Source organism: Antrostomus carolinensis, unplaced genomic scaffold (assembly GCF_000700745.2).
Source record: "Antrostomus carolinensis isolate BGI_N321 unplaced genomic scaffold, ASM70074v2 scaffold18144, whole genome shotgun sequence".
NCBI lineage: Eukaryota > Metazoa > Chordata > Aves > Caprimulgiformes > Caprimulgidae > Antrostomus > Antrostomus carolinensis.
The window spans coordinates 1-27,719 of NW_010312996.1; the positions used below are offsets into that span (position 1 = coordinate 1).

At 40.7% G+C, this 27,719-nt stretch overlaps 1 protein-coding gene across 1 annotated transcript; it reads left to right on the forward strand.

Annotated features, from left to right (window-relative positions):
• The first annotated feature begins 444 nt into the window (after nt 1–444).
• RUVBL1 (RuvB like AAA ATPase 1) lies at nt 445–16,832 on the forward strand. The gene is made up of 10 exons (XM_010167204.2): nt 445–527; nt 1,152–1,284; nt 5,287–5,438; nt 6,734–6,823; nt 7,682–7,831; nt 9,180–9,243; nt 10,443–10,641; nt 12,618–12,720; nt 15,854–15,945; nt 16,244–16,832. The coding sequence occupies exons 1-10, from the start codon at nt 480–482 to the stop codon at nt 16,401–16,403; spliced, it is 1,191 nt and encodes a 396-aa protein (XP_010165506.2). The 5' UTR covers nt 445–479; the 3' UTR covers nt 16,404–16,832.
• The last annotated feature ends 10,887 nt before the right edge of the window (nt 16,833–27,719 follow it).

Sequence of the window (27,719 nt, forward strand, 5' to 3'; positions counted from 1 at the left end):
GGTGAGCGGCTCCTGGGCTTTAGGTGTAGAAATTGGGGTATCGGAGGCAACGAAACGTACCAAAAGTCAAGAGGTTTGGTGCAAGTGGGGATTGGGGCTCCCAGATTTAGCTGATCTGTCGTTCCGAAAGGCAAAAGATCCGTTTCCTGCTTTATTTTTAGGTGTTTCTGGGTGCGTGCATCTCCAGGAGCAGGAAGGGAGCCTGTGCTCTTAAGCTGAATTTTGTTGTCTGCGATATATATATTTTTTTTAATGCCAGGTGATTGTAGGAAGCAGGTTTTTCAGATCTTAGCTTGGTTTTTGTATGCATAAAATTGAAATCCTCTTTATTTTTAGTGGTGTCATGAAACCTAATACTTCTAAGCACTTTATTAATATTGGAACAAAAGGTAATGTAGCAGTACTTTTGTTAACTGTGTAAATACTTATTTAACTTACAGGCTTTTGGGGGTATAGTGGAATTAATCAAAAGCAAGAAAATGGCTGGCAGAGCTGTGCTGTTGGCAGGACCTCCTGGAACTGGCAAGGTAGTATCTTTCTTTTTTGATATGAAATAGAGTATTCCCAAATTATTTTATTTTTATTTGTTGTCAAAACCATTTTAGGATTGTGGTTACATAATGTTTTCATCTACTGGATTTTTTTTCATCAATGTATTGACATTGTTTCCTGCTTTATATTGATTTTTGCCATGTCATCAACATTGGTTGTATCCAGTGGTGTGTTCAGGCATCATCAGTGTGAAACCACCTCTTGTATGTTACCAAACACATAGGTAATGGGGTTTCTGAAGAAGTCTTAGAAGTTAATTTCCTATAAAGCCTAAATAGTTTTTGCTTTGTTTATTTCTTTTCCCCCATGCTATTTAAGGCTTCTTCATTTGTATCAGATGTCAAATTCAAATGCTCAGTATTTTCTCTTTAAGGTGTTTTATAAGTCTTTGATAAAAGTCACTTTATATGTGTTAACTTGTTTTGGGGGGAAGGGTGTTGTTATATGTGAGAAATATATGTCAGACAGAACAGTCTTAATATTAAATTGATAGTTCATATATGGAAGGTGATATGATGGGGAAAGTTAACTTTGTGCAGAAAGAATCCTTTGTTATTTCTCATAAAAATTAAGGTGTGGGTTTTTTTGTTTGTTTTTAGACTGCTTTGGCTTTAGCTATTGCTCAGGAACTGGGAAGTAAAGTTCCCTTTTGTCCTATGGTCGGAAGTGAGGTCTATTCCACTGAGATCAAGAAAACAGAAGTTCTAATGGAAAACTTCCGACGTGCAATTGGTAAGTTTCAGAAGAACAGAAGAATTCAGTATTTGCATGATGCTTATTTTGCTTTTCCCCAGTTATCTAAAAAGGAAAAACTTTTCCACGGTCATGGTGGTTTTCAGATTATTGTATGTTCATTTTTTCAATGTTGATCTTAATTTAATGAATCTCTTCCACACTTAATGCAGTCAGGTTTCCTGTTTATAAACCATAATTTAATTGTTGTATTATGGTTTATTCTAATTCCCCAGATTCTCTTCTCATCCTCCAGATTCATCTTGTGGTTTTGCCTGTGACTCTGAATAAAGCTGAAAGAAAAACTACTTTTAGTTTCTTATGTTAGCAGAAAACCCTGTAGACAGAAAAATGCTCTCCCTTTTTTTTTAGTGATTTCACCCTACTATGCAAACAGTCTTAATCAAGGACTCCCAAATGGCAGTGTTAGCCTGACTTAGTATTCCAGTGAGCCCAAAGAAAGCTCCATGCCAACAACTTTAACTTAATGTCTTCCTCAATTTTAGAGTGCTTTTACAAGCTTGATGTAAATTGGTTAAATTTGCAACACAACCTCAATGAGTATCTAAAATCTCTTCTGTGATTGCTGCTGACAGCTGATATGTGCAGCTAGAAGTGGCTCTTGTTTGTATGAGCGCTGGCTAAAGATAGCCTAACTGATTTTAGTACTGAACACATTAACAGTTAATTTTCCTGGTTTCTCTACCACGTTTCCCCTTGGATTTCATCTAAGCATTCAGTGGCAGTAAGGTGAAGAAGTCTCTCAGTTGTGCAATGAAACAAAAGTACTCCATTGACTTTTACAAGAAAGCAACTCTCAGTAGTCTCTGGTCTTCTACTTACCACGAATCTGGCAGGGACTGGGGGAGGGAAGCCAGAAACGGAGTAGTCTGCAATATTTCCTTGATGTGATGAAGTTCCCTGTCAGAGATTTGGAAACCTGAACCAACAGATGAAACTTATGCCATCCATGTTGTCATTTCTAGAGATAGCCGGATTTTAACTCTCTAAGGTTTAACAGCCAGCTACATTGTTAGTTCCCTGCATTCCCCGAATGTCAATAGAGAGATACTTCTAAACAAATATTGGTGTTAATGAAAGATGGAACGTCTTTTATTCCTTTCTGTTGAATTCCGTGTCATATTTTCATAACACAACCTTTATTGAATATTTTTAGCTGTGTAAAAAAAAAAAAAAAAAGTATTCTGAAGTATTCTAAAGAACTAGTAACTACCATTTCTCATAATGGAACATTTTCCAATCATGTTAAAATCTCAGTTATGTTTTAGCTTCCCTGCTTGGTAAATAAATAATTTACAAGGGTGTGTTTTTAAAAACGAACAAACAAACTTGCATGCACAGTGCAATGTCAGCTCTGACTGGGTGCAGGAGAAGCCTCAGCTCACATGTCAACCAGTATGTAAAATATTCATTTAGGTTGGGGTTTGGGTTTTTTTGGGGGTGGGGGAGTTGAGAGGTGTTGTATGATTTGTTATTAGCAGGTTCTGTACACGTCATCTGTTGCTCATATTGTGCATTTTACTTTCAGAGGGTTTTGCCACCTCAATTTTTAAAAATTATCAGCGATGTTAACATCAATTCTTTACTTTTTCTCTTCCTTTTAAACAAGAGAGTCTGACTGTTTTGGACCCATCACTGTAAAAGGAAACTGTGATGACTCTGAGTTTACAGAATTTTTATTGTTGGGAGTCTTTCAATAACAGACTTGACAGTGTCTCATAGCCAAGTACTGCTTGGGTTATAGTAGAGAGTTTGTAATACCTAAGCAACATAAAAGGACAGATTGGGAAATGAGAAGATGGAATTGTTGTACTAGTTAAAAAAACTTAAACTGAGAGAGATTAATCCTGTATAGAGCTTATTAGCAGCTGGCAAGGATGAGGACAGTAGCTAATGTTAGACCTCAATTGCAGTAAAAAATAACTACTGGAATAGCCACTTAAATAGCATTACCTGTTCCTTGTGTTTCCAAATTGTAACTGCCAGTAAATCAAACAAGCGCTATTTAACTCCATATGGTGCTATTGAACCAAACCAAGAAATAGCCCACAATTGCCTTCTTAGACTCGTGCCTTGGATTTGTAAGTAGGAAATGTCTCTGTTTAACTTAGAGCTCTTTTGAGAATGAAGTTTGTAGTTGATACGTGCAGATTCATTTGAAAACAAAAGATAATCAGCAGCAAGTTTAAATCATCAATTACCTTTGTTCAGATCATGGTCATCTGTAAATATTTGCTATAGACACATCTACATGAGCATGTTAGTTTAGATTAGAGTCATGCTTCTGAAGCAAATCTCTAGGTTGTCCTTGCTGACTTGGCTTTGGTTTGCATTGTGGAGCAGGCTCTGAGCATGTGAAACAGATCATTTTCAGATGAAATTAAACTGGAAGATGTGCTTTAGCAGCATAGAAAGTATACCACAAACACAAACAGACTTCCAGTTTTTCAGAGTAGAATAGAGCTTGTGCTGAAAGTTTAAAAACAAAACAAAAAGGAAAAACAAACCTGTGAAGATCCACTTCTCTGCACCAGCAGTTCCCATGTTGCTTCACGTTCCTTGCATGTACAGCCTATGTGATGCAGCCTTGTCTAGGTCAGGTTCATAACTCAAAGGTTCATTAATATTTTTATCTGATGTTTTGGTATACCTGAAAAACATCTTTAAAAATTACTGAAATTAACTTTATATACAACTTTTTTATATATATACAAGTTTTCATGTAGTGCTAAATAACAGAAACCAAACATTTCTTACCAAGAAATTGTCATGTTATCCACAATTAACCTATTTCTCACATTTCAAATCCTGGTCTTAATTTGGGTCCAGTAGAGGGAGACAGACTCATATTTGTCAGTTCTTTCTATATCCCTATCAGCAACTCAAGATTACTGGTGAAGTGTCTGATCTATTTCAAAGCAAAATGAAAAGTTATGGAACAAGGAAAGTTTTATAATATCCTAATAGCCTCAGACTGGGCAGGATGACTTCCTTATATCTTGTTACAGCCCATTCATTATTTTTGGTATGGCATGTGTGTCTCATAAAATACTTTATAGAGTCTCTTCAGATGTGGGTTCTTTGAACTTTTATGTAGTTAGAACGTCTGCATAATTGTAGTGGTGGTGGTGATGATAGTGGCTTTTCTTTGGGACAGTCTAACAGTAAAACTCTTTGGCTCTATATTATTAATCAATTTAAAATAACTTAGTTAATTACAGTAGTTGTGACTAGAATAGACGATACCCAGATACAATGATTGCTCAACTGTCTGAAAACCAGGAAAGTAAGGATGTAATTGTCAGCTATTTTAACATAGTTTTAAATTTTGCATTATAGCAGATTCTGCTATATTTTGTCTAGTTCACCTTTTGTCATTAACTTGAAAATTTTTTTTAAATTACACATTAACATTTTCTTAATTTTACAAGGTTCTAACACAGTAAGTGTTAATTTATGTTACTTTTAACTCAGTTGCTAAAATTTAAAGGTTTTTATTAAGTTACTTTTTTTTTCTCCTTTTTCTTTACTTTGCAGGCTTTTCTGATGGTACAAAAAATTGTGTAAAACTTGCAGTTATATTAGTATCACTGACCTTTAGTTTCAGAAGATGAACTGTGTCTCTGACTTTATTATAGGGAAACAAATCCTCTTTTGGGGCAGGAAGGAAGAGAGGATACTGACAATTGCTTCAATAACTAGTAATAATGGACAGAAATAAAATATTTTTTTAGAGTTTAACAAACTGCTTTGCAGGTCAGAACTTGGGCTGAACTTCTGTTCTGATGACACAGGATGAATAGTCTCACATAATATTGAGGAAGAGAACAATAATTGATCTTTCTACTTTTGAAAGTAAAAAAATTACCATTAAATGTGATGTAGCCTATGTTACATTTTGTTGGCAATAATGCAGCAGACTCCTGAGTGTATACGGCCATTGATTTATCTACTAAAACTATTCTAAACAATTTATTGCAGGTTTGAGGATTAAAGAGACCAAGGAGGTTTATGAAGGAGAAGTCACAGAACTAACTCCATGTGAGACTGAAAATCCTATGGGGGGTTATGGCAAAACCATCAGCCACGTAATTATAGGACTTAAAACTGCAAAGGGAACCAAACAGTTGAAGGTACGTATGGTAGAGTCTCAAAAATTTCCTTAAATATTTCAGGTCTGCATCTTGTATTTTTACCAGTTCTTATTTCCATTTTAAGCACTTCATCCCCATCACTGTAGAGGGGGGATGCAAAAAGGCTGGTTTCTTTTGTTAGACAAATTTATCCTACTCCCGAGCATGGATGTTTATCTGTTTTATGTCAGATATTTAGATGTTAGCCTTGTCTTCTACAAATTAAAATTGGGGATAAACCCATTGCTCAGCAGCCCCTGTTACTTCTCTGGCAGCACACACTTGTATGTCTTCAACAAATTAAAGGCAAGTTGAAGCAGGAACAGATCCTGATGCAGCTGTGCAGCATTACTAGTACCACACTACTGAAAAATGGGCTGAGTTGGGAATCTGAACTATGATCTGCCTCTGTCTGTGATAGGCTCACACTGACCCTGGCTATAAATTCATATTCATGATAACAAACATACAAGAAAGGTCTTGTTTGGTTTTGTTTTCCTGATTATCAACTGAATTTTTGAGGATGATTTTCAGAAATGCTTCAATATAAATTGTTCTTTCTATCACATCCCTTCATTCTACATGGGGAGATATGCTCTAGTGAATATTTGATAGAGAACTGGAAATTGAGCTGGTATGTTGCCAGCTCAGACCCACTTTCCCTTTGTTTTCTTGTGCAAGTGTCTGTCCTTGTTCGATTTCCCTGTCAGGGTACAGGAGAACTGAAAGCTGTCTCTGTTGTTAAGTATCATCTTGCATTTGTTCACTCTGAAAACAAGAAAATGCAGAGCAAAAGTGAATAAACATGTACTGAAAGAAACAAAAGCATCTAATATTTTCCACATTCACTTTCCCTCACACAGCTCCACAGAGGATGCGGATTCAAGAAGTCAAGTAACATAATCCAGTGCTATAGCCAGATGTGTTTTATAAAAGTTTTGTTAGAAAGCAAGAGAAGTACTGCATCCTATGTATAAATATATTGTCACATTAACAAAGGCATACCTTGTGATAGTAATTGGGATCATTATCGTTACTTTTCTGGCACTTACCGTCACTTCCTTCAGATAGCAAATTTTTTTGGTAAGAAAATAAGTTCTGTGCATCTTCTTTCAGATTTATTCTCTATCACTACTCCAAGTGTTACAGCTTTCTAACATCCTAGAGGTATTGTTGGAGGGAGCTGCAGTTTACTTTTGTCTGATGGGAGTGAGCTTTAGACTGAATTTCTCTTCCTTGATTACCATAACAATATGGAACTGCTTTGACCAACTGTGATGTTTGCTTGTCTCCAGCTGGACCCAAGCATATTTGAAAGCTTGCAGAAGGAGCGAGTGGAAACTGGTGACGTTATTTACATTGAAGCAAACAGTGGAGCCGTCAAGGTAAAAAGAAAAGTTCTGCGCTTTTATGCAGGTGTATGTATTCTTGCAGACCTTTCTCTGCCTTTGTCAGAAGGCTCTCTGATTTATTAACCTTAACTGACACAAAATGGTTACATGGAAGTTTTAAAAAGAGCTCAGTGTTTTCCTTATCTGGAGAGAAACTTCTCTTTTGCACTGAAAGAACGTGGTCATCTGGTTCACACTTAAGGTCATCTGGCAAGGAAGCTATCACTGATGCTGTCTGGATGAGTTTTCTTCTCTGTAAGATCAAGACTTCTTTAAGGGAAAGGGAGAAAAACCAAGCAACTTTAGTCATTTTCAGGCTGACATGTGCAGTGTCAGCCTGAGAGTGTATTTAATCTTTCTTTTATCGCTCTGGTATTTTCTCCACAAGATATATACATGTAGAAGGGAATACTGCATTAGTTAGCATTCTTTTCATATCTGATTTTGAAAGTAGTGTACAGCGATACTTGCTGTTTAATGGATGAGCACAATATTTTGTATCATATAATAAATCACCCACCTACAAAGGAGTCTTGAACAGTTCTCCCAATCTTTAGTTAATCTGCTGGATTTGTCCTTTAGCAAGAATTGCGTACAGTTAAAAGAAAGGGAGAGAGGAGTGGAATATTCTTACCACTGAAAATATCAGGTGTTTTTCAACAAAGTTTTGGGGCTTTGATCAGTAGATAGGGTATGCTCGTCGCTAAGCAGGGAGCAGGATGTCTGAATTGTCATCTGAAGCTTGTCAGGACTGGAATTGTGAACCAAGCCCTTTATCAAGTTCGTGTCACTCAAGGTTTTGGCACTGAGACTGGTTCTATACCTGGGTTTCTCTTCTTTGCTTTTTCTCAGAGGCAAGGCAGGTGTGATATCTATGCTACGGAATTTGACCTTGAAGCTGAAGAGTATGTTCCCTTGCCAAAGGGTGATGTGCACAAGAAGAAGGAAATTATTCAGGATGTCACCCTGCATGACTTGGATGTGGCCAATGCTCGACCTCAGGTATCTGATGCCACAGATGAAATCTTTACTGAAAAATTATTTGACATAGATGTGATGGTTACTAGAATAATCAAGGAGATGTAGAAAGTTGAGCTGTCCTAAATCTCCCTCAAAGATTCCGCTACAGGAAAAGCAGTAGGTGTTACACCGTGAAGGCCAGTCTACATCTCTCTGGAGGGAGGTCATGCTGCAGTTGGCTGCCTTGGTGGCCCTGCCATACAGGTTAAAGAGGCAGTTGCCAAGTTAGGATTCATGCACCTGGTCATGGAATATTTATCAGAATACGTTTCCTAACACTACAGAGAACAGCTTTATAGCCACAGCGGAGCTTCCACATGGATATTTGGGATCTGCTACCTTCACATAAGAGACATAGCTCTCCCCTTCCCTCCACCACTGTGCCCCATCACCTGCAGAAAAAGAACAGCCCTCACTGCTTCTTTTGAACAGGAAAAGAGATTATTACTTTCTCTCCTGAAAGAAAGTTGCCTGCAGATGTGAGGTAGCAGCAGCCAGATCTCCATCAATTTATTTATCGGAAGTTCTGAATACAGATTAATTTATTCTGCTCTGTGTTTAGGGTTTTGTGGCCATGAAATGGAAACTGCAAGCACCATGATTAAAGGTCACTAAGTATTTTTGATTCTGTTGATGTCCCTGCTTACTTCAGAAAGTTTTCATAATCTCTTGTTGAATTTCCTTGTGACTTTCAGTAGAGCTCCGAACATACTGCAGCAAAAAATTGAAAATAGGAGAATTACTCCTTGCTGTATTTTAACATAAAACCAGTATTGAGGGAATTCCATCTCTGTCATAAACAAAAGCCACTAACAAGACAGTATCTCTGTTTAAAGGCTGGCCTCCCTACAGTATGATACTACAAGCCCTTAACCTACTCCATTTCAAAATAAACATCCTTTTTCTAACAAAATCATTTACATGATAAAAATCAAGGTGTTCAAAATTCAAAACTCGGCATAATTGTTCCTGTGTTTACAAGTTGAACACCTACCATGTGCACAGGCAGTCCAAGTCTCTGTATGACAATTTTAGTCCTTATGAGCTTCTCTGTGACAGTTTTTTTAAAGGAGAATATCTCATTTTGTTTTTTTCTGTTCTCCGAATGAACAAGGCTAAAGAAAGGGTGAGGAGGTAGCTAAATGACTATGTTTAGAATACTGCTGCAGTGAGGTGACCTGACCTTTGACAGATTGTCAACCACTGCTGATATAAAATATCAAGTTAACTGCAAGAAACAACTTTTTTAGCCAGTTCCAGATTTACAAAATTCTCATGGCATGTGCTTACTACACGACCTCGTAGCTCATCTGTAACTTTCTTTTCCTAGGGTGGGCAAGACATCCTTTCTATGATGGGGCAATTGATGAAGCCCAAGAAAACTGAAATTACTGGTATGAATCCTGCATGATATTATTAGACCAATATAGCCTATGTTTGCCAGTTAGAAAAGGATTAAAAATAGGGTTATTCATGCACCATCTCTAAATGAATACTTATATAAGATTTATTAATAAATATTCAGCTTTCAAACAGCAGTGATACAGCTGCTAGAATTGGAATGGCTGGAAACAGTACAACATGTTATTGGTTCACACATAGAGTGGTAAAATATATACTGTACTCTGCACCTACCTTCCTGGGGAGAAAGAGGTGAGAATGCTAGTGCCATCCACCTTTTCTCAAAACACTCCTGCCAGAGAGTGTGAGGTTCACACTTTGACAAAGAGCCAACAACAAAAAATCTAAACCCATTTTTAGGATGCTTGCTTATGTGAAGCAACCATACTGAATTTCTATGAAGCAGAAAAATGGCTTCTAAAGACTCTAACTTTGGTTTGGTTTAGACACAGCTATAGCAGCTGTTTATTGACTTGATGCTCTGAGTGCACTGCTGCTCTTCCTGCCTACAGATCATGGGGGGTGGAGGGGGGAAGATCTGCAGAAAGATCTGTTCTCCTTTTTGCTTTGAAAGAAATTATGTTTCAGTAAGTGACTATCTAAATTTAAATCAAAGTCTGTTTCAATACCTAACTTGAATGGTGGTCTTTTGAAGTATTTTGTCTGTTCCAGAGGTCACTTTGCTTATTCTGATGTCAGATTTATCGATGTAACATCTTGCATAGCTTTGAGATCCGCATGTTCACAGAAATTTATATAGCCCTATTTTTTTTGTTGTTAAACACAACTTCTTTGCTGAAATACAGTAGCAATATTTTATTCTTTCAGTGATGTTCTTTTCAGCCATGCTTGGAAACTTTGTCAAGTTTCATGTTCTACACTGAGGTTTGACAGACTTCCACCCCCCCACCAAACTCCCCAAACCCACAAAAACCAGTTTTTTACAACCTATGTGAGGGGACAGACTATCCCAGTTAAGTGCTAGAAAATCAGTTTAGAAATATTTTGTTGTATAGATGTCTCCCCAATACAGGGCTGAATGACACCGAATTTTAGTGTTGCAGAGATTTTTCCTTGTAGCAGTAAGATACCAAACCCTAAAAAATTCAAGGAGAATTTTACTTGCTCTAAGTCTTTAACACAGACTTAAAGTTCAGTAGCAGAATAACTAACAATTTTTTCTTGTTCTCAGACAAACTTCGAGGAGAGATAAATAAGGTGGTAAATAAATACATTGATCAAGGCATTGCAGAGCTTGTCCCAGGTGTACTCTTTGTAGATGAGGTTCACATGCTGGATATTGAATGTTTCACATACCTGCACCGAGCACTGGAATCTTCTATTTCCCCCATTGTCATCTTTGCTTCCAATCGAGGAAACTGTGTTATCAGGTATGATGTCTAAACTTGAATTTTCCAGTTTTCATTGGTCCATCAACCTTGGAATTAGCTGTATCAGTAGAGTTATAATCTTTGAAGGTTTTGGTTTCTGATACTAGCATTTGTGGTATCCCCCTGTGTGAGTTACAAGCTGCATCAGTGCTCAAGAACTGCTTGTGAGCTTCATGATGGGACAAGCATTTAATTCCAGGCTGACTGAGTTAAAGCAGAATGGAATTCCTCCTTTTATTTCCACTGGCACATCCCTTTTTCTCTGACAGCTTCTGAATTGTCTCACTTCCTGGGTGATCTGTAACAATTACCTTTCTCACTGGACACCTCAACACATCTGTTGCTTGCACATTAGGGACATCAAAAGCACCAGGGCTACAAGCCTCTAATATCATAGTTTCCCGCTTCTTCAGGATTATTTTGCTGTTTGCTGTCCTCATGGCATCAGACCTAAGCCTCCTGGTGCTACTGTTAAAGCACATCACAGTTCACCCTCTCCCTACCCTTCATTATTTCCTGATATGTTGGTCTGGCTTTTTGTGATTCTTCCAACTAACTTATTTTTCATCTCTACTCCCGTTCGTGCCTCCACTTCAGTACCTTGCACCCACACAATGCATTCTTTGCATGTTCAGTGAAAGTGCTCTCCTCTTTAAGATTCTTCCTTATGTTCTACTACTAATTTGTGGTCTAGGTCTAATTATGTTTAAACAAGCTGTCATTAGCAATGATTGCTACTCTTTAAAGTGATTTAATTCAGCTGTGTAACCAGCTATTCCTTTCCCTCTTAGTGGCTCATCTGGTATTAATCTTCCTCTGTTTGTATTGCTTAGAAGTGAAGGTGATAAGTCCTTCAAAAATGTTTAAGGTGGACGTTGCAGTGCTCTCTTTGCAAAGGCATAAAAAGGCTGTCTTGTAAAAGTAGAGCAAGTAGAGATCTGTCAGCATGGATTCACTGCAGATCTTGTTATGAAAAAACTTTGAGAAAGGAAGGTTTTCATATAATAGTTATATCTAACCTTGGTAAATTAAGTCCTTAAAAGCAAGGTCTTAACTGTATACTACTGTCTCACATAGTTAGTGATGCCCTGATTTGCCTGCTGATGGCTCCTAAAAGGGTCATGGAAAAAGTAATTTTATTGGATAGTTCATTCTGTTACCTCAAGAGAAGAAATGCTTCAGAGGAAACACCATCTACTGTAGAGTACAGCAGATGATTGAAGGGCATTTTGATTCATTTCCCAAGGAGGATCATGACTAGAGCTGCAGCACCTAAATACCAGCACTTCACTGTTTTTGCCTGCAGTCTCTATAGATCTCATGAAATCTGGATATCTTTCATTCTTGACACACAGCAAATTGTGGTGGTCTTGGAAAATCCACAGCAGATATATCTGCAGCCTTTGCTGTTGGGTGTTGTACATCAAACAAATAAAATGATTGGGGGTCTAGATCCTGCTGTGTCCTTCATGCACCGACCTCTGCTTCTCAGTTTGCTGGATTGCAAGCGTGGAATGTAAACCACTGCAGTATTCACTGGAGAGACTGGGGGAAGGATTGAACAGACTAATGGCTTGCTCAGCAAGAGAGGTTGTTCTCCAAAGGGCTGATAGTGTATGTAATTTCTACTGATACTGCTAAACAACTTAGTAAGAATGATTTGTTCCTTGCTAGAAGATACCTTGGAACCTTAGATAAGACTGCATTGTAAGAGACAATGAAGGAAAGCATCACCTGTGACTATTTTTGAGTGGCATGTTTAAGAGCTCCAGAAATAGTATTTGTTTCCTTCAGGCTGTTCAGTGTGAACTTCAGACTAGAATGTTTCCTGTCTCTATCTGGGGAGTGTGTCTCTGTGGGAAGACACGAGAATTGTAAACTAACAGATGTGTAGTCACTTATTACCGATTTCAGTCAAGTCAGTGTACTGAACTCAAAATGGTATCTGATCTCCTTCTGTTTGGTTTCTCCTTTAGAGGCACAGAGGATGTAGTCTCTCCTCATGGAATACCACTGGACCTGCTGGACAGAGTAATGATTATCCGAACTATGCTGTATACACCCCAAGAAATGAAGCAGGTATGCACAGCATTTTAAGGAAACTTGTAAAAAATGCCCCGAGTTGTAGTCTGTTGGGATGACTGCTATGTTTCTGCATATTCTGTTACTGCAGAGTTGTTTCATCCTTTGTGGTCACCAGGGTTTGTCAGAAAGCTTACCACTTCCTAAATGCTTTAGTAATCATTTACAATAAACCGATTAAAACTGTGCATGCAATTTCTCTGTCTGATTTCTACCCACTGGGGAGTTGTATTGGTAAGCATATGTAGAACTGAAAGTGACATCTCGCTTGCATGAAATAGCATTAATTGTTACCCAAACTTATGTCCTGCACAGATGTGCTTTCTATAGAGTTTGCAGGTTCCAGCAGATAGGCTTTTTCAGTTGGTATGAGATGAAGTGTCACACTTCTGGATCTTTGGTCCCAGACCTCAGACTGTTCCTCCATATAAAGAGATGAGAGGGATTGAGGAATGCAACTTGGTGCGATGCATTTTTTGCCTCTATGTCCTGTACTGTAGCTTTAACCTACCAGGGCTGTCTCCTGAAACTGGGAAGATTTTCATGCTTCTAATCAAGTTTGGAAATGTAAGCACAGTAAGTGTTGCAGAGATAGGCTTCTCAATGCCTGAAACTTTTCCTGTGGGGCCATCACAATGTATTGTGTATCGATTATAATGCTTGGGTGCCATTATGATGCATCGTGTCAAAGATCCCCCTCATTAGCGTCACAATGCTGTGAAGTGACACAATGCAGAAGACATTAGGGTTTATCATGTCAATTCTTTGTATTATTTAAGAGATAGTGTCAATGGAGGAAAGCGTTGTCACAAGATAATAGTCTCCTGCTGCTGGATAAGTGCCAAGGTGAAGCCGAGGCATTTATCGAATATAAACGTAGAGGCAAAGCTTCATTGCACTTGGTTTGAGGAGCTTTTCACACACTGCTGTTGTGAGCCATTTTCAGGATGGTGTTTTTTGTACCTAAAAGGACACTTTAAAGCATTATGGTATAGATTACAGTAGAAGCACCTCAGTGATATAATAATCTTTGTTTTGTCTGTATACAAAACGAATTTTAAAGCGTGACTTTTACTCAGTCTGGAGATGTTAAAGACTTATCTGGACTTCTCTCTACTGTATGTGAATTTTGTGTAGTTAGGGTAGTAGGAGTACTTTTTGTTGAGGTTGCTATATGTAATCCCTGCCCAGTGTGCTGTGTTATCATGCAGATAATATACTGTTAAAGAGATAGCTTCTGAACTGTTGATTTTCAGAAGAGCTGGGTAAGTGTTGCCATTTCCCCTCTCCCCAGGGGTGAGAGAAAATAAGTGTTTACAGTAGCGTTTCCTAAAGCTAAAAATATCCAGACATTATGTCACATAAATCATGTTCCCATAGCAAGATAATCTCAGCTTGCCTTAAATGAAGACTTTTGAATGACGACTCCTCTTTGGAGAAGAGGAGGAGCTATTACACTTAACTTTGGTTTCTAACTAAATACAGTTGAGGAGGGATTAAAAATAAGACATCCATAAATGTATTTCTCTATTTTTACTCACATTTTTCTTTCATGCTAGGAAGAAGTTTTCACTGCTGATGTTTCTGTGTGAGACTCTCTGCCTTTCACAATTGATTTCACAAGCATTGTCCATTTATCTCCTGAAAGTTTGTTCATAACCAGTTCAAAATATTTCTCTTTGTGTTGATAAAGTAGGAATCCCATTGTGTAACGCTGCTCTGAGAGCAAGACCCACAGTTACCTTAGTACAACCAGAATAGGGAGAAAAATCACTTTTTATGCCTATTGTAGTCAGATAGTGTTGTAATCAAACTTTTTTGCATATGTACCTGCTGTTACATATTAGAGGTTATAACTGAGACTTTTTATTCCTAATGTATTTTACCCAATAAGCACTTCTTTTCCTATTTCATAGCAACTTATTTATATATGTATTTGCTGGGTTAACAGCTTGGGCCCCAATCCTTCAGTAAGGTTCTATCAAATTGCTAGATGAAAAGTTATTTTAAAAAAAGGTTGGTAAAGATGTGGCATGCAAGGTACCTTGTTTCTACCAGGGGAAGAATAAAGTAGCAGTATTTGAATGAAGGGAAGGTGATGTTTAGGTGATCTAGAAGATAGAAAAAAAAAATCTTCAATCTGAAATTGCAATTTGCAGCAGCATTGCCAATATTCAGTATTAATATCTTAGCACAACTTCCTGCCATTTCAAGCCCCTCTCTTTTACTCTGTTCCCTACCCTGACTCCCCTAGCGCATTTTTATGGCTTTAATTTAAACGAGTGCTTCTTGATATCTTGTTTACAAAGCTGCCAAAGTGAAAAATACCTGTATTATATGAGGCTTGCAGTTGCAGAGTTATCTCAGCACTACAACACAACATCATTATCCAGTCTGCCCCTTATCACTCAGCTGGTAATACGGACTACCGAGAGACTTGTGCCACTTTTGTTACAGCTTTATATGCTCAGGCTTATTGGTGATATCTTGCTCTCCAACTTTGTAAAGATCTTCAAACTGGTACAAGCCTGAGACTGTTCTTGAAAGATTAGATTCTTCTTAGTGATTTTTTTCTTCTTGCAGGAATAGGTGAATCACAGAAAGTAACTTTTTGATTTATTTTACTATCTTCTTGTCAATTGAATAAAAAGTGTGTTGTGAGCTGCTAAGGAAAGGGTGTAGCTTTCTGTAGGGCTTTTTGGAGGACTCTGCTGGATAGCGGCAATGATCCACTGCAAAATTTAGTAACTGGTGTAGCTGTCCACAGACTCCAGCTGTCACTTACTTCCTGCACACTTTTTCCATTTTCTTGTATAAGGTCTCATATTCTTCTCCTTTTTAGATATACTTACTAACCACACAGAATTATCATGAAGGGTTAGTAGCTCAGACATGTAACTTTAGCTGCCTTTTGTGATAATCAGTTTTTTAACATTATATTTGCCTATTCAAAGACTTAAATTCTACAAACTCTAGTTTAGCAGTAAGTTACAGTAGGATAACTCTCCACGCCATCTCGTTTTATAGCATGTCTCATCTCTAAGCTGACAGAGTTTCTAGATACTAAGCTAAGTAGCATAGCATGCTAGTTGTTTAATCAGGTACCTCACATACTCATTCATCCCAACAGATCATAAAACTTCGTGCTCAGACAGAAGGAATTAATATTAGTGAAGAAGCTCTAAACCATTTAGGGGAAATTGGTACCAAGACAACCTTAAGGTAAGTTGAGCACAGTTGGATTTTCTCTTTAGTATGACTGGGTCTAAAAACACTGTAGGATAACTCATTCTTGGAAGTGAGACAATCCTCTCCCATACAATAATGTGCTAACATTAAAAAAGAGTGGTAATCCTCCTCTTTCCTCCTTTAAGGAATGTACAAGCTGGAGGGTCTTGCAGACTTTTTTATACTGCTGATAGGGCTGTGTGTTTCCTAACAAATCTCCCACCCCTACATATATTCAATTCACTGGGGTGTACTGACTTGTAATTATTCATCCATCTCTGTTTGATCACAGGTATGCTGTGCAGTTACTGACCCCAGCTAACCTGCTTGCCAAGATTAATGGGAAAGACAGCATTGAGAAAGAGCATATTGAAGAAATAAATGAACTTTTCTACGATGCCAAATCCTCAGCAAAAATCTTGGCTGATCAACAAGAGAAGTACATGAAATGAAGAGCTTATGTTAGATGCTTTGAAGTGGCTTTAACCCTTACCTGGGGCTGGCTTAATTATTGAATGAGAAATGTTAATGGTTTGTCTCTTTTGGGACTGAAAAATATTTAAATGTTGGACTGCTGTGTCAGGCCCAAATTAACTGTCATTTGTTCCTATTTCATTATCAACAGCAAGATGCTCCACGATGTCTGTGTAACATCTTAGTCTCCCTTTTATGAGTATATATGAAATTAATAGCTCTTGACCCATCAGTTTTGTCTTTAGATTTTGTTACAGAAGAGCTCTAACTGAAGCTGATGCTTAAGAACAGTATTTTCTTTCTGAATGTTGTTTTAAAATAGTTTCCTTTTACAGATGAGAATTTTTTTTTTTTAATCAAAGTTTGTCTGAAGTGCTTTATAATAAAATATTTCAACAGTATTGGAAGCTTGCCTGTGTTTGCCCTGGGTGTTAACCTGCCTAAAGAAACAATCAAAGTAAGTTGGAATTAACAAAGCTAAATACAAGTAAAAGGGATTGGCAACACAAAAATAGATCTACAGCAAAGGAAAGAAACAGTAATGGGAACTTTTTAAAGTGTGTACTTTTTCATAGGTCTTGGTTTTTACTTTCTGAAGACTTCTTTGGAGACTGCAGAAATACATAATAGTAGTTACCTTGGCCCTATTTAAAGCCTTTCTTCCAGAGTAATTTCTCCTTTCTTTCAGATTTCTTAAAGCAAATTAAATAAAAATGGCTTTCCATCACAGTTAGCTATTTTTTCACTATGTTCCATCCCCACTTTCCTGATTACCCAGGATCAGAAAAAGAAAAAAATCACAGACTAAAACTATATGATTATTCATATCTAAAAAGGAAAGTTAGCAGAATAGTGAAAAGAATAACCCAATAATGAAGGTTTGAAGTCCTGCTCTGCAGAGACTTTGTATGAACTCCACCTTAGTCACTTGTTCACAAAGTATGCTTCCTTGTTTTGTAAAGCATGGGTACTCGATTGCTTCACAGCACTCTGAGGATAAACGATTTAAAGATTAAGATCCTTGTAACACTGAAGTACAAATTTATGTAACCATGTAAACAGATGAATGAGGGAAAAAAAAATGGAGAAGCTTTATAAGTGACTAACCTCACATTCCTTATTGCAACGTTTACTGATTTAAAACACTTTATGTACACTTACTTAAATAAGCATAGTTCTCAGAGTGGGGTGGGAAGGGAAGAAATAAAAACTTGTCACAGGAGCCCAGTTTTACATACTTTTTTTTTTTTTTTTTTTTTTTTGCAGCTGCAAAGTGGAGATGGTAAGTTTTCAACTGATACTTTTAGCTCATCAAAAAATTTAATCCATGTTCCTAAATAAGAAGATTTCTGTTAAGTACCGAACATACAGCTACTAAGTCTGCCAGGAATCCTTCACAGAAAGGCATCGATTCCTCACGCTGGGGGAATCTCAGTAGTACTAACTTAGGCAGACACTGGCAACTGCTTTGGGTTTTTTTAAGGGTTAAAAGCACCTCTGTTACTAATTTTGTTCTCCTGAGAGGTTTTCGAGTTCCTGCTAGTTAAATAAGTTAACGTGATCACAGAACTATAGCACGCATGTTTATATAAATTTACGTATCAAATGTAACAAAGCTTCCTTGTTAAATTGTAGGATTTTGACTTCTAAAACTGATGTCTAAGCTCAGTCATCATCTTTTTGGGGAAGGAATCCAGCTGCTAAAAACCTCTGTCCTCATCCTCATATGCTCTAGAGGCTTAGAGGCTTGTCTCTTCCTTGTGCTGAAGTGCTGCTTGTGGAAATTGCTAATGATTTTTCAGCTCCAAAACGAAAAGTGACCTGGACAGCAGAGAGTGTTGGGGGCGGTGGGGAGCAGAGCTGGCAGGAAGCTGGATGGTTTGGATTTAATAATGTTTTGATCACATTCTACCATCTCAGTCATATAAGAACCTGTCCCATTCTTCAAAGTAAAATTCAGTACTCTGTCAGCCAACACTAATTAGCTTTTGTACTTTAAATAATCTATCTACTCGTTTCTCTACATCTGCAACTAAACAGTAGTGACAGAGATATTTAATGAATGATTTTTAGTTTATCTGTGAATATTTTTGGCCAAGGAGCAATCCTGCTTTCAAACCTAAACCCAAATGAATAAAGATTGCAACTACACCATCAGACAAGTTTTCACAGCGCCTCTAAATTCTCTTTTTACTACAGCAGGATGGCAGGTTCGGTTTTTAGTGCTGTGGCACAATGGAAAGAGACCCAGTGAATTAAACTGCTGCTTGGTTAAAATTGAACCTTTTTTTTTTTTCTGTTGCACTTTGAAAATCCTTCTTGGCAGTGATAAATATAGTTATTTAAGAATATAAGTACCATTTTTCTTTGAGTTCTCTGAAATATCTAACTAATCAATTTAGAAAGAAGTCTGAATAAGCCCTAAATAATTTTGAATGCCAGAGCTGTTCAAAGTCCCAATCAACATTTGATGGCATTGGCTTTTTACTGATAAAAATTCAGCTCTATTCACACAGCAGCAAAAGACCTACTGGGGCAGTGAAGGGTGATGTCTCCTGGAATACTGAAGTCTTAAGACCACTGTTCCCACTACCTACCACTGGCAGGAGAGGGCAGAAACTAATTTCTCCTTTGTCAAACCAATTTTATAAAAATTCAAGCCCTGTAAAAGTGGAAAGTAGTATATATCTCACAAGTAGTAAAACAAGTGATCCCCTATAAAACTCAAGCGGGGTAGCCTACCAGACCTCAGACAGCAAGCAAAGAACAAGGAGAAGGTGAACTGTGTGCCACACACTGAAAATTAGCACCTAGTTTCACACCTCCAACCCTAGTTTCATAGCTGACTTCATGACTGATGGTACCTGTCACTTCAGACTGACTGCAGGTACATAAGTGTACTCCAGGAAGAAAACAAGATCTCAAAACACACATGGGGGGAAAGCAGCAGCAATCAATCTAAATTGGCATTTTCCCCCAAAACTTGAGCAATTAAAAAAATAAATAAATAAAATCATTACTTCATCATGGAAAGACCATCCTTACACCTGCCAAGTTAGCCACAGCCTGTGTCAGAGCGGTGGCTGGTACCAAACAGTCCCCAGGAAGGAGCAAGAACCCTTCTAATGGGAAACAGCAGAACTGGGTGCAGGGTGTGCTCAGGAGAGTTTGTCATTACGTACCAATGTGCTCCTTGTAAACCTCCATTCTCCTACTGAAGGACTTGATTTGGTGCAAAACAACTTGTGACAAGAAGGGCCTCACCTCTCCATTCTGCACATTAATGTTCATACAGCAGCAAATAAGCCCCTGCCTTGTCTCTGACCATGCACCGGTTCTGGAGAGCTCTCTCCCGGGGGTGCCATCTCTCTAACGGCCATTAAGTGTCTATGAAAGACGTAAAGTTGTGATATAAAGAGAAAATCCTTCTACACTCAATGGTGAGCCAATGTTTATCTAGCCTATTAGTTGACGTCCAGCAGACTTATTGGTGTCAAAGCTTTGCCCATGAAAATAGTCTTTCATATTACCGATAAAAATAGTTCTGTTGAAGGAATCACTGCACCGTATACAACAGCTACTGATGAAGGATCTTTTAAAAAAATAGAAATACTTATTTGACACAAAGCTGCCCCTTGAAGGGGGAAGGCACATGCAGCAAGGAACATTCCCATCAAATAAGTTTGGTTATTAATATTAAACATGAAAGAACAAACTTCTTTTAATTCTTCTCTTCCTATTTTCCACAAAGGTTGCACTTAATGCATTAATCTTCTAAGCGAAGTTTTTACGACCGATTGCCTGCACACTGTGAGAAGTTTCTCCATCCATTACTCGCAGGGAAACGGGCCCTGCTGTGTAGGAAAATATTTGTTACATCTTATCAGGGTGACACATAATCTAGCAACAATTACAGCAAGCCCATATTTTGTACTATTTCGGTTTCAACGTGAAAAATAGTTCTAATATTAAACCTGGGGTGGGTGGGGGTTATAGTAACCAGTTGAATATTATAAGCTGTGATTTCCTTTTGACGTGGAGCAGTGCCACACTCAGATCCTGCTCTGAGACTGTGGATACACATAAATCTGGTGTACGTGTCTCCTGTGCAGATGCCATGGTACAGTAGTGACTGCAACTTGATTCCCCTTCTTTATACATACTGAGGTCAGAAATTGCCACGTGTTTAGTTTTTATGTGGCCAAAAGCATCTAAAATGCAATCCACCTTTATGAGAAAAATGGGAGATACTCTGAAAACTGACCCAGCTAGGAGACCACTGATGTCAAGAAAACTCAAGACTACCCAAAAGCTAAAAACTTTCCACCTCAAAAACCAGGCCAAATGCCCTCAAGGTAAAAACACTGCGATTCCTCTCTTGCATTGGCCTTTACTGTTTGAAACTGGGGTGCCTACAAAGAGCAGCACCAGGGTGCACACACACTCGTGGTGGTGAGGGCCAGCAGGCACGAGACAAGTGTAACCTTGTTTTGGGGATGCAGGACAGCTGGAGGTCGTGCTGGTGTTACACCAGTGACCTGTTCTGGACCCTGCACCCTCAGCACCATGGCAGGGCCAGCAAAACACTCGTTTGGGAAACCCTCCCTCTGTGCTGATGCCTGCCCACACACTCGGAGCGTGAGATACCCATACGGAGCGTGGTGCCTATAAGAAAGCTGGGGAAGAACTGTTCACAGGGACATGTAGCAATAGGACGAGGGGTAATGGTTTTAAACTAGAAAAGGGTAGATTTAGGTTGTATCTTAGGAAAAACTCCAATATGAGGGTGGTAGATCATTGGAACAGGTTGCCCAGAGAGGTGGTGGAGGCCCCATCCCTGGAGATATTCAAGGTCAGGCTTGATGGGGCTCTCAGCAACCTGCTCTAGTAAAGATGTCCCTGCTCATTGCAGGGAGGGTGGACTACATGAGCTTTGAAGATCCCTTCCAATCCAATCCATTCTGTGTTTCTATACATCAGTGTTCCTCAGCGCAGGAAACACTCCAGAGAGGTGAAGACAATTTTTTCTTGTTTTGGCAGAGGATACCCTATAATCAAGAGTCATTACCAGCAGGAGTTTATTTTAAACCACTGCCTTCATCCAGCCTCAGAGCATTCAGAAGCAAACATGAGCTTTTCCTGCCTAACACCTCTGTACCTCTAAAAAGAACAATTGCCAAGTGCCCAGCTCTGCGTTGGTGCTGGGAGCTGGGTACAAATACACTTTGGGCTCTTGGTTCACCACCTGTATCTCCTCCGTTTATTAATAGCTTTGGAGCCTGTGCATCAACACACATACTTCAATTGTGCATGTCCAAGCAAGTCATCAACACCAGGCAGAGACAGCACCGGTACCCTGGGAGTGGGCAAAGTTACAACGGCAGAATTTATTTAGCGGGAAGATCTGGATAAAGCAAGCAGGCCAGGGAAAGTGCAGACTTTTTTCCTTTAAACAATTAAAATTAAGAACCAATTTATTTTTGTTACAAACAACATTTTCAACAGCCTTCACTTGTGGTTTTTTGGGGTGCCAATTAATGATTTCCAAAGAGGAGAGGACCTAACGCTGCTCACTTGACCTTGTAACTGTGCAACCCTCATGGTTCTCCTGGGGTCCCAGCCCTGATTCCCTAACCAGCTGCCAGCCCCCTGACTCTGCCCCTGTCCCTCCCCACTGGCCAACAGCTCTGGGACTCAGCCAGCAAAGCTTGTGATGGTTTTCTGGTGTAAAACCAGGCAAACAAGGAGAAAGAGGAGAGCCTTGAGCACGTTTCAGATCGGAAACCCAGCATAGGAAGGGGTGGGGGACAGCAAGGAAGCAAAGAGCACACTCACATCTGCCTCTCAACATCTGCAGCTGACACTTTTTCATTTCCAAAGAAAGAAAACTCACATCCTTGAGTCTGCAATGAAAAGTGGGAAACGGCACAACCTGAGGTTTTACTGCCCTCTCGCCATGGCCCCAATCCTGCAGCCCCACATGGATCCTGTCTCCCGGGGGAAGGTGGAAGCCACAGGGGCTGTCAAAGGCAGCAGCAATAAAAACACGTTAGTGCCCCAACCTCCAGACCAAGCTCGTGCAGCGTGGGAGCGGTCAGCAAGGCCACAGCGGGTTCCACAAAAGCTGCATTCCCAGCATGTGCCTGATCCCCTAGACCTGGGCTCTGTCCCTGCCATTGCCAATTCCCTGGTGCCCTGAACTGGCCCAGCCATGACAAACTCTGCCTGGGGTGCTCAACACGCTTGTGACTGTAACAGTTGTGTTCTGGGTCAATAATTCATCCCCTTGATGCCTGGCTTGCCATTTTCTGTCCTGGGCTGTTATCCCCCAACAAAACTAACAGCGGTAACTGTCAGGTATTGAGCACATTGTCATCTCAGACGACAAACTGGATTTTACTTCTGGGGAAACATGTGACTTCCCAGGGAGCCCAGCTGAAGCCACCACTGAGGTCAAGAACAGCGAGACCAGTATCATCAGATCACAGAGTGCTCCAGGCTCACTTGCAAAAGCAAAGTCATTGCCTGAGGACAGCAGCAATCACATATGGAACCACAACAGGTAATTACGAGGCTCACACACAAGCATGCAGTGCCACTGCAAATGCTGCTCCCTGTGTTGTAGCTGCCAACCCCCTGCAGATGCTGTGGAGAGCCAGTGGCACACACCTCACCTCAAGGTCTAAGTTCAGGCAACTGAACTGAGCCCCAGAGCATTGCAGCGAAGATAAAGCATACAAGAAAAGACTTTTAAGGCTGTCTAATAACTTTGCATCTGGCCTGGTTCGGACATCTGCCAAGCACATGTTATTTCCTTGATTTGTTTCCTGGTTATGGCTGTAGGTCCCAGCTGGGGCCATGTCTCTGTTGCCTGAGATGCCATGTGCCACACAACAAGAAATTATTTCTGTCCTGGAATGCTTCCAATCTTCACAATGAAGATGGACAGTATATATACAGCTCTTAGCAGGGGTCATTCCTGGGGACTGGCCATCCTGGCTCCTGAAATGGACCTTCTGAGGCTAGAAAACACACTGCACGCTTTGGGCAAAACAAACAAACAAAACTTTGTAGGCTGAAGTATCTCGATTAAACCCCCTGTGGTTTCTACAAGCTGGTGTGATGCTGACTTTTGCAATAGGCTCCCAGTTCTAACCTCCACCACCCACCCCATGCAGACTGCAAGGAGCCATGGGAGGTGCTGCTGAGACACTTCCAGAAAAAGCTTAGAAGAGTCTCTGATGATCTTTGCTGGGGAGGGAAAGTAGGCAGGAGCTCTGTTCATTTGAAGTACTTTGGGTTGGGCCAGGAAAAATTCAACCATAGTGAAATTATTTACCATCATCTCACAGGGAATTACAGCCCCTCTCCAGCACGGAGGGATCAAGAACACCCCATGGGGCAACTGTGAACACAGTGGTGGCAGTAACAACCTGCACACACTTCAGCTCCAGACATGTCCAGAGCCAGAGAAGAGCTCTGGGGTCTCTCAGCCCTACCCAATGTCCAGAATATGTGGCAGGGTTCAAGAGCTCTGCTTGCTGCCAGGGAGCAGAGGAAGAACACTAGTCAGTGCATGGCAAGGGTGGAGGTGGGCTTGCTATCCTGTGACCTTCAGTGATTTAGGAAGTTACAAGAGCCAGAAGATTAGTGTTGTCTAGTGGTAAGAGCAGGATTCCAAAGACTGAGTCATCTCTTCACTGCAAATTCAACTACGTCGAGGAGTTTCCCCATTTCATTAAGATGTTTGCAGACAGGACCAAATTGTTCATAATCATCTTAGTGGAATGGTGCTACAGCAGCCAGTTTGTAACCTGATTTCTTTAATGTGATTAAGGGACAATTTGATCCCATCTGCAAAAGCAATCAAAATACTGCAACAAACCTGTGCTCTGCTATAAGCATAAATATGATGTAAACATGACATCATGCAGTGACTCCAGAGATACAGCCGATCCCTCACAACAAGCTCTGAAAGCTCACAGCCAAGACTGTGTTGCACATACAGCACATCCTTCTGCTGGAGAAGGGATGACTGAAATGAACTCAGGAGTCATGTCCTGACACCTCAAGATCCAACTCTATTCCTGATTTACTCTTCAGTGAGTTATTCTCTTAGGTGAGTTTCCCAGCATCCATTGCTTTGTGCACTTAAATTTTAAAGATTATAGGCACATTAGAATAAAAATGCCCAGTACCTCTGCAAAACCCAAGCTTCAGATGTATAGATGCTCTCATGCTGAGGTTGATAGGATTAGTGGAAAATCAGGAACATAGATACTGGGTTCTCATTTTCCTAAGGCACCTCAGTGTCTAGAAGGAGCCCAAGTTAATCTCAGAGATTGGTTGTTTAATTTTCAAAATAATCTCAGGCATTTGAGTTACAGAGGTGCCTGTGATTACAGCTCCAAGTCATGGAGACATTGGCCTACAGAGTGCAGAAAAGACTACCAGACAAAAGCATTATTTCCTCATTTTAGCACCAGCAAACTGCATCTGTACCATCTTTGCAGGGGATATGTGAAGGGTTCACCCTTTAAGCACATGGCTCCAAAGCTCCTGGATGGACAGACCAAGCAACTGTGCACAACTCAGTTTCTCTTCATTGTGCCTTGCTAAGGAGGTCTGTATGAAGGTGGGAGCTCTGCTTCCCTGTCTGAGCTGTCTTTATCCATTCTGGTTTCTACTTTTCTGTACAGATGAGGGAAGTGTTCCTCCAGGATTATTTTCACCACCACTTATTGCCAACATTTTTCCCAGCCATATGGTTCACACACCCGCCAACTAATGTCTTCAGAAGTTATCTGCTTTCATAGAGAAGGCAGAAAGTAATCCCCATTCAATTTTTTGAAACCATATAGGACAAACTTCTTCTTTCAGAGATGCTGCCTAACCCTCCCTGCTTTCCCTCTGATCCTACGGGATTTGAGACGACAGGCCACAGAGACCAGCACCCCCAGCTTTTACAGACAAACCTGTTTGATCCAGATCTGCTTATAAACCTCACTTTTATTAGGATAAAAACAAAACCAGATGCAGATTAGCAAATCAGTTGTAGGTACAAGGAAACGAATACACTGAATGAGAGAACTGACTGCCAAACACTAATGCTGAAGAATTCAAGCCCAAGGGTTTCATCCCAGGGAGGGACTGACAACTGCAGAGCAGAGCCAGGCAGCCTGGAAAGCTGCTAAAAACTACAGGAGATAACTGTGTTTGAGGACATCGCTGCTTATCCCTTAAATTAAAATAGACATGTTCCTTAAATACAGCAAACAAGAGCCCCCTCCGTGCTTCCTGCAGACGCACACCCGCTGCTCTCCCCAGCCCACCAGTGCGGGACTGTTGGTGGGTTTTTTTGTTTGTGGTTTTTGGGGGGGGTTTGTTTGTTTGGTTTTTACACTGGGTGTGGAATATATTCCTCCTCAGAACTTCCTCAGCTGACTCCTCCACAGGCACAAGTGCCCAGAGGGACTAACGATGGGGTGATTTAATCAGTGTGCACGCTGCTGGGCGGCTGCAACAGGAGCCCTCAGACATGCCCTGCGATGGCCCCGGGTGCAGTGACACAGGGCTGGGTGCTGATGCACACGAGAGCAGCGGTTCCAAGCAACACAATGCTGGGACTGGGTTCATAACTCAGGACTTTGGGCTAATGCACAAGCATCTTCCTTGCAGGTGGAGCCCTAAGAGCATGATGGGACAGGGGACAGCCACAGTGCAGCCTGGAGATGAGGGCATCACGCCCTGGAAGGCAAAACTCGTCCTTTGGGGAAATAGGGCAGTTTCCACACAGTGCTGCTAAGAAGTGGGATGGGGATCAAGTCTGGCTGGATTGAAAGGATGGAGTCCCAATTACCCAGAGCAGGACACAAGTAGGTCTCTGCTACAAGGAAACTCACAGGACTTGTAACCTCATATTTCTTTCTCCAGGTTGAGGAAGCAAGAAGAGACCTCTGCCCCTTTGCACTTCCTGCGGTGTAAATCCACTGCACACAACAGCATCGTGCTGGTTTACACCAAGGACTCCCCATACCAGGGGCTACTCCCCAGTCTCTCCCACCACAACCAGCTCTGCCATGCAGGATGACGGTGGGTTTCTAAGTTGCTCTTCTCAGAGGGTGGGTAAGGGCACCCTGAAGCACTGCAGGCTGGGGAACACGACAGGAGCTTCAGACCCGACACCAGCTCCTTGCTGGAGGCACGGGCACGTCGAGCAGCCGGCATCACCTCCAGCTTCACTTTTTGATTAATGTTCTTCCAAACTTTCCTTGGCTCCCTGCGCTCCCACTTTCTGTCACCCTTCTCATTACAGATGTATCTTTGCATCGAGGAAAGCGGGTGGAAAAATTGTTCTTTCAGGGTGACAGCTGAGCGAGGGCTATATTATTAAAGGTACCAATCATAGGTGCCGAGCTATCATCGCAGGATGAATGCACTTGTCAGGAGCCCACGGCGGCCGGGGAAGAGAGGGAGGGAGAGAGGTGGCGGGACGGCGGCACTCGCTTCTCGCTCCTCTCCTCCCGCCCCCCGCTCTCCCTCTCCTTTAATGTTGGCCACCTCCGCTCGCCTGAACTTGGACCTTCAGCGGCGACAATTTCTCTGGCCTCGACAGCACGATAAATTTCTCCTGCCCTCGGCGGGGCCTCCGAGTGCGGTGGAAGTCCAGCTGGCCTGCTGCTGATAAGATGTACCTTTTGATTTGTTTTGTCTTTGATTGCCTTTTCTGTCACCTACAATGGCTGGCCGCCTGGAGACCTCCACATCGCCTGACTGACGGATCTATTTATCTATAGGCTGCTCCCCGGCTTCTCCTCCCCCTCGCTCCCCTCCTCCCCCAAACCACCACCTTGTACCACTGAAGTCCCAGTCTAATAGAAGCCGTGAAGGCTCATCCACCATAAAATACATCTGCCATCCTCCTTCTCTCCAAGATAAAAGCCTGTCAGTGTTACTTTCCAATTCCAGGCAGCTTGATTAATGGTGAAAAGCCACTGCAAGATCGACTTCTGGTTTTTACAAGCGCTGTCAGCCGGCCCAGGGTTATGCGAAACACACACTCGTAGAAAACAAAACAAAATGAGAAAAGGTTGGGGTGGGGAGGGAGGAGAGGGATGGGAAGGAGGGGGCGAGGGTAACCAAATCATATTAGGCTCAAGACTAAATAAAACAGGAACCTGGAGCCATCAAATCCCTGTCAGCCGGGTGCAGAAATACGCTCTGCAGCTCATTGTACCAAGGCAAATTACGGCAATAATAAATCATTGTTGAAGGAAGATTGTTGATAATTTTTT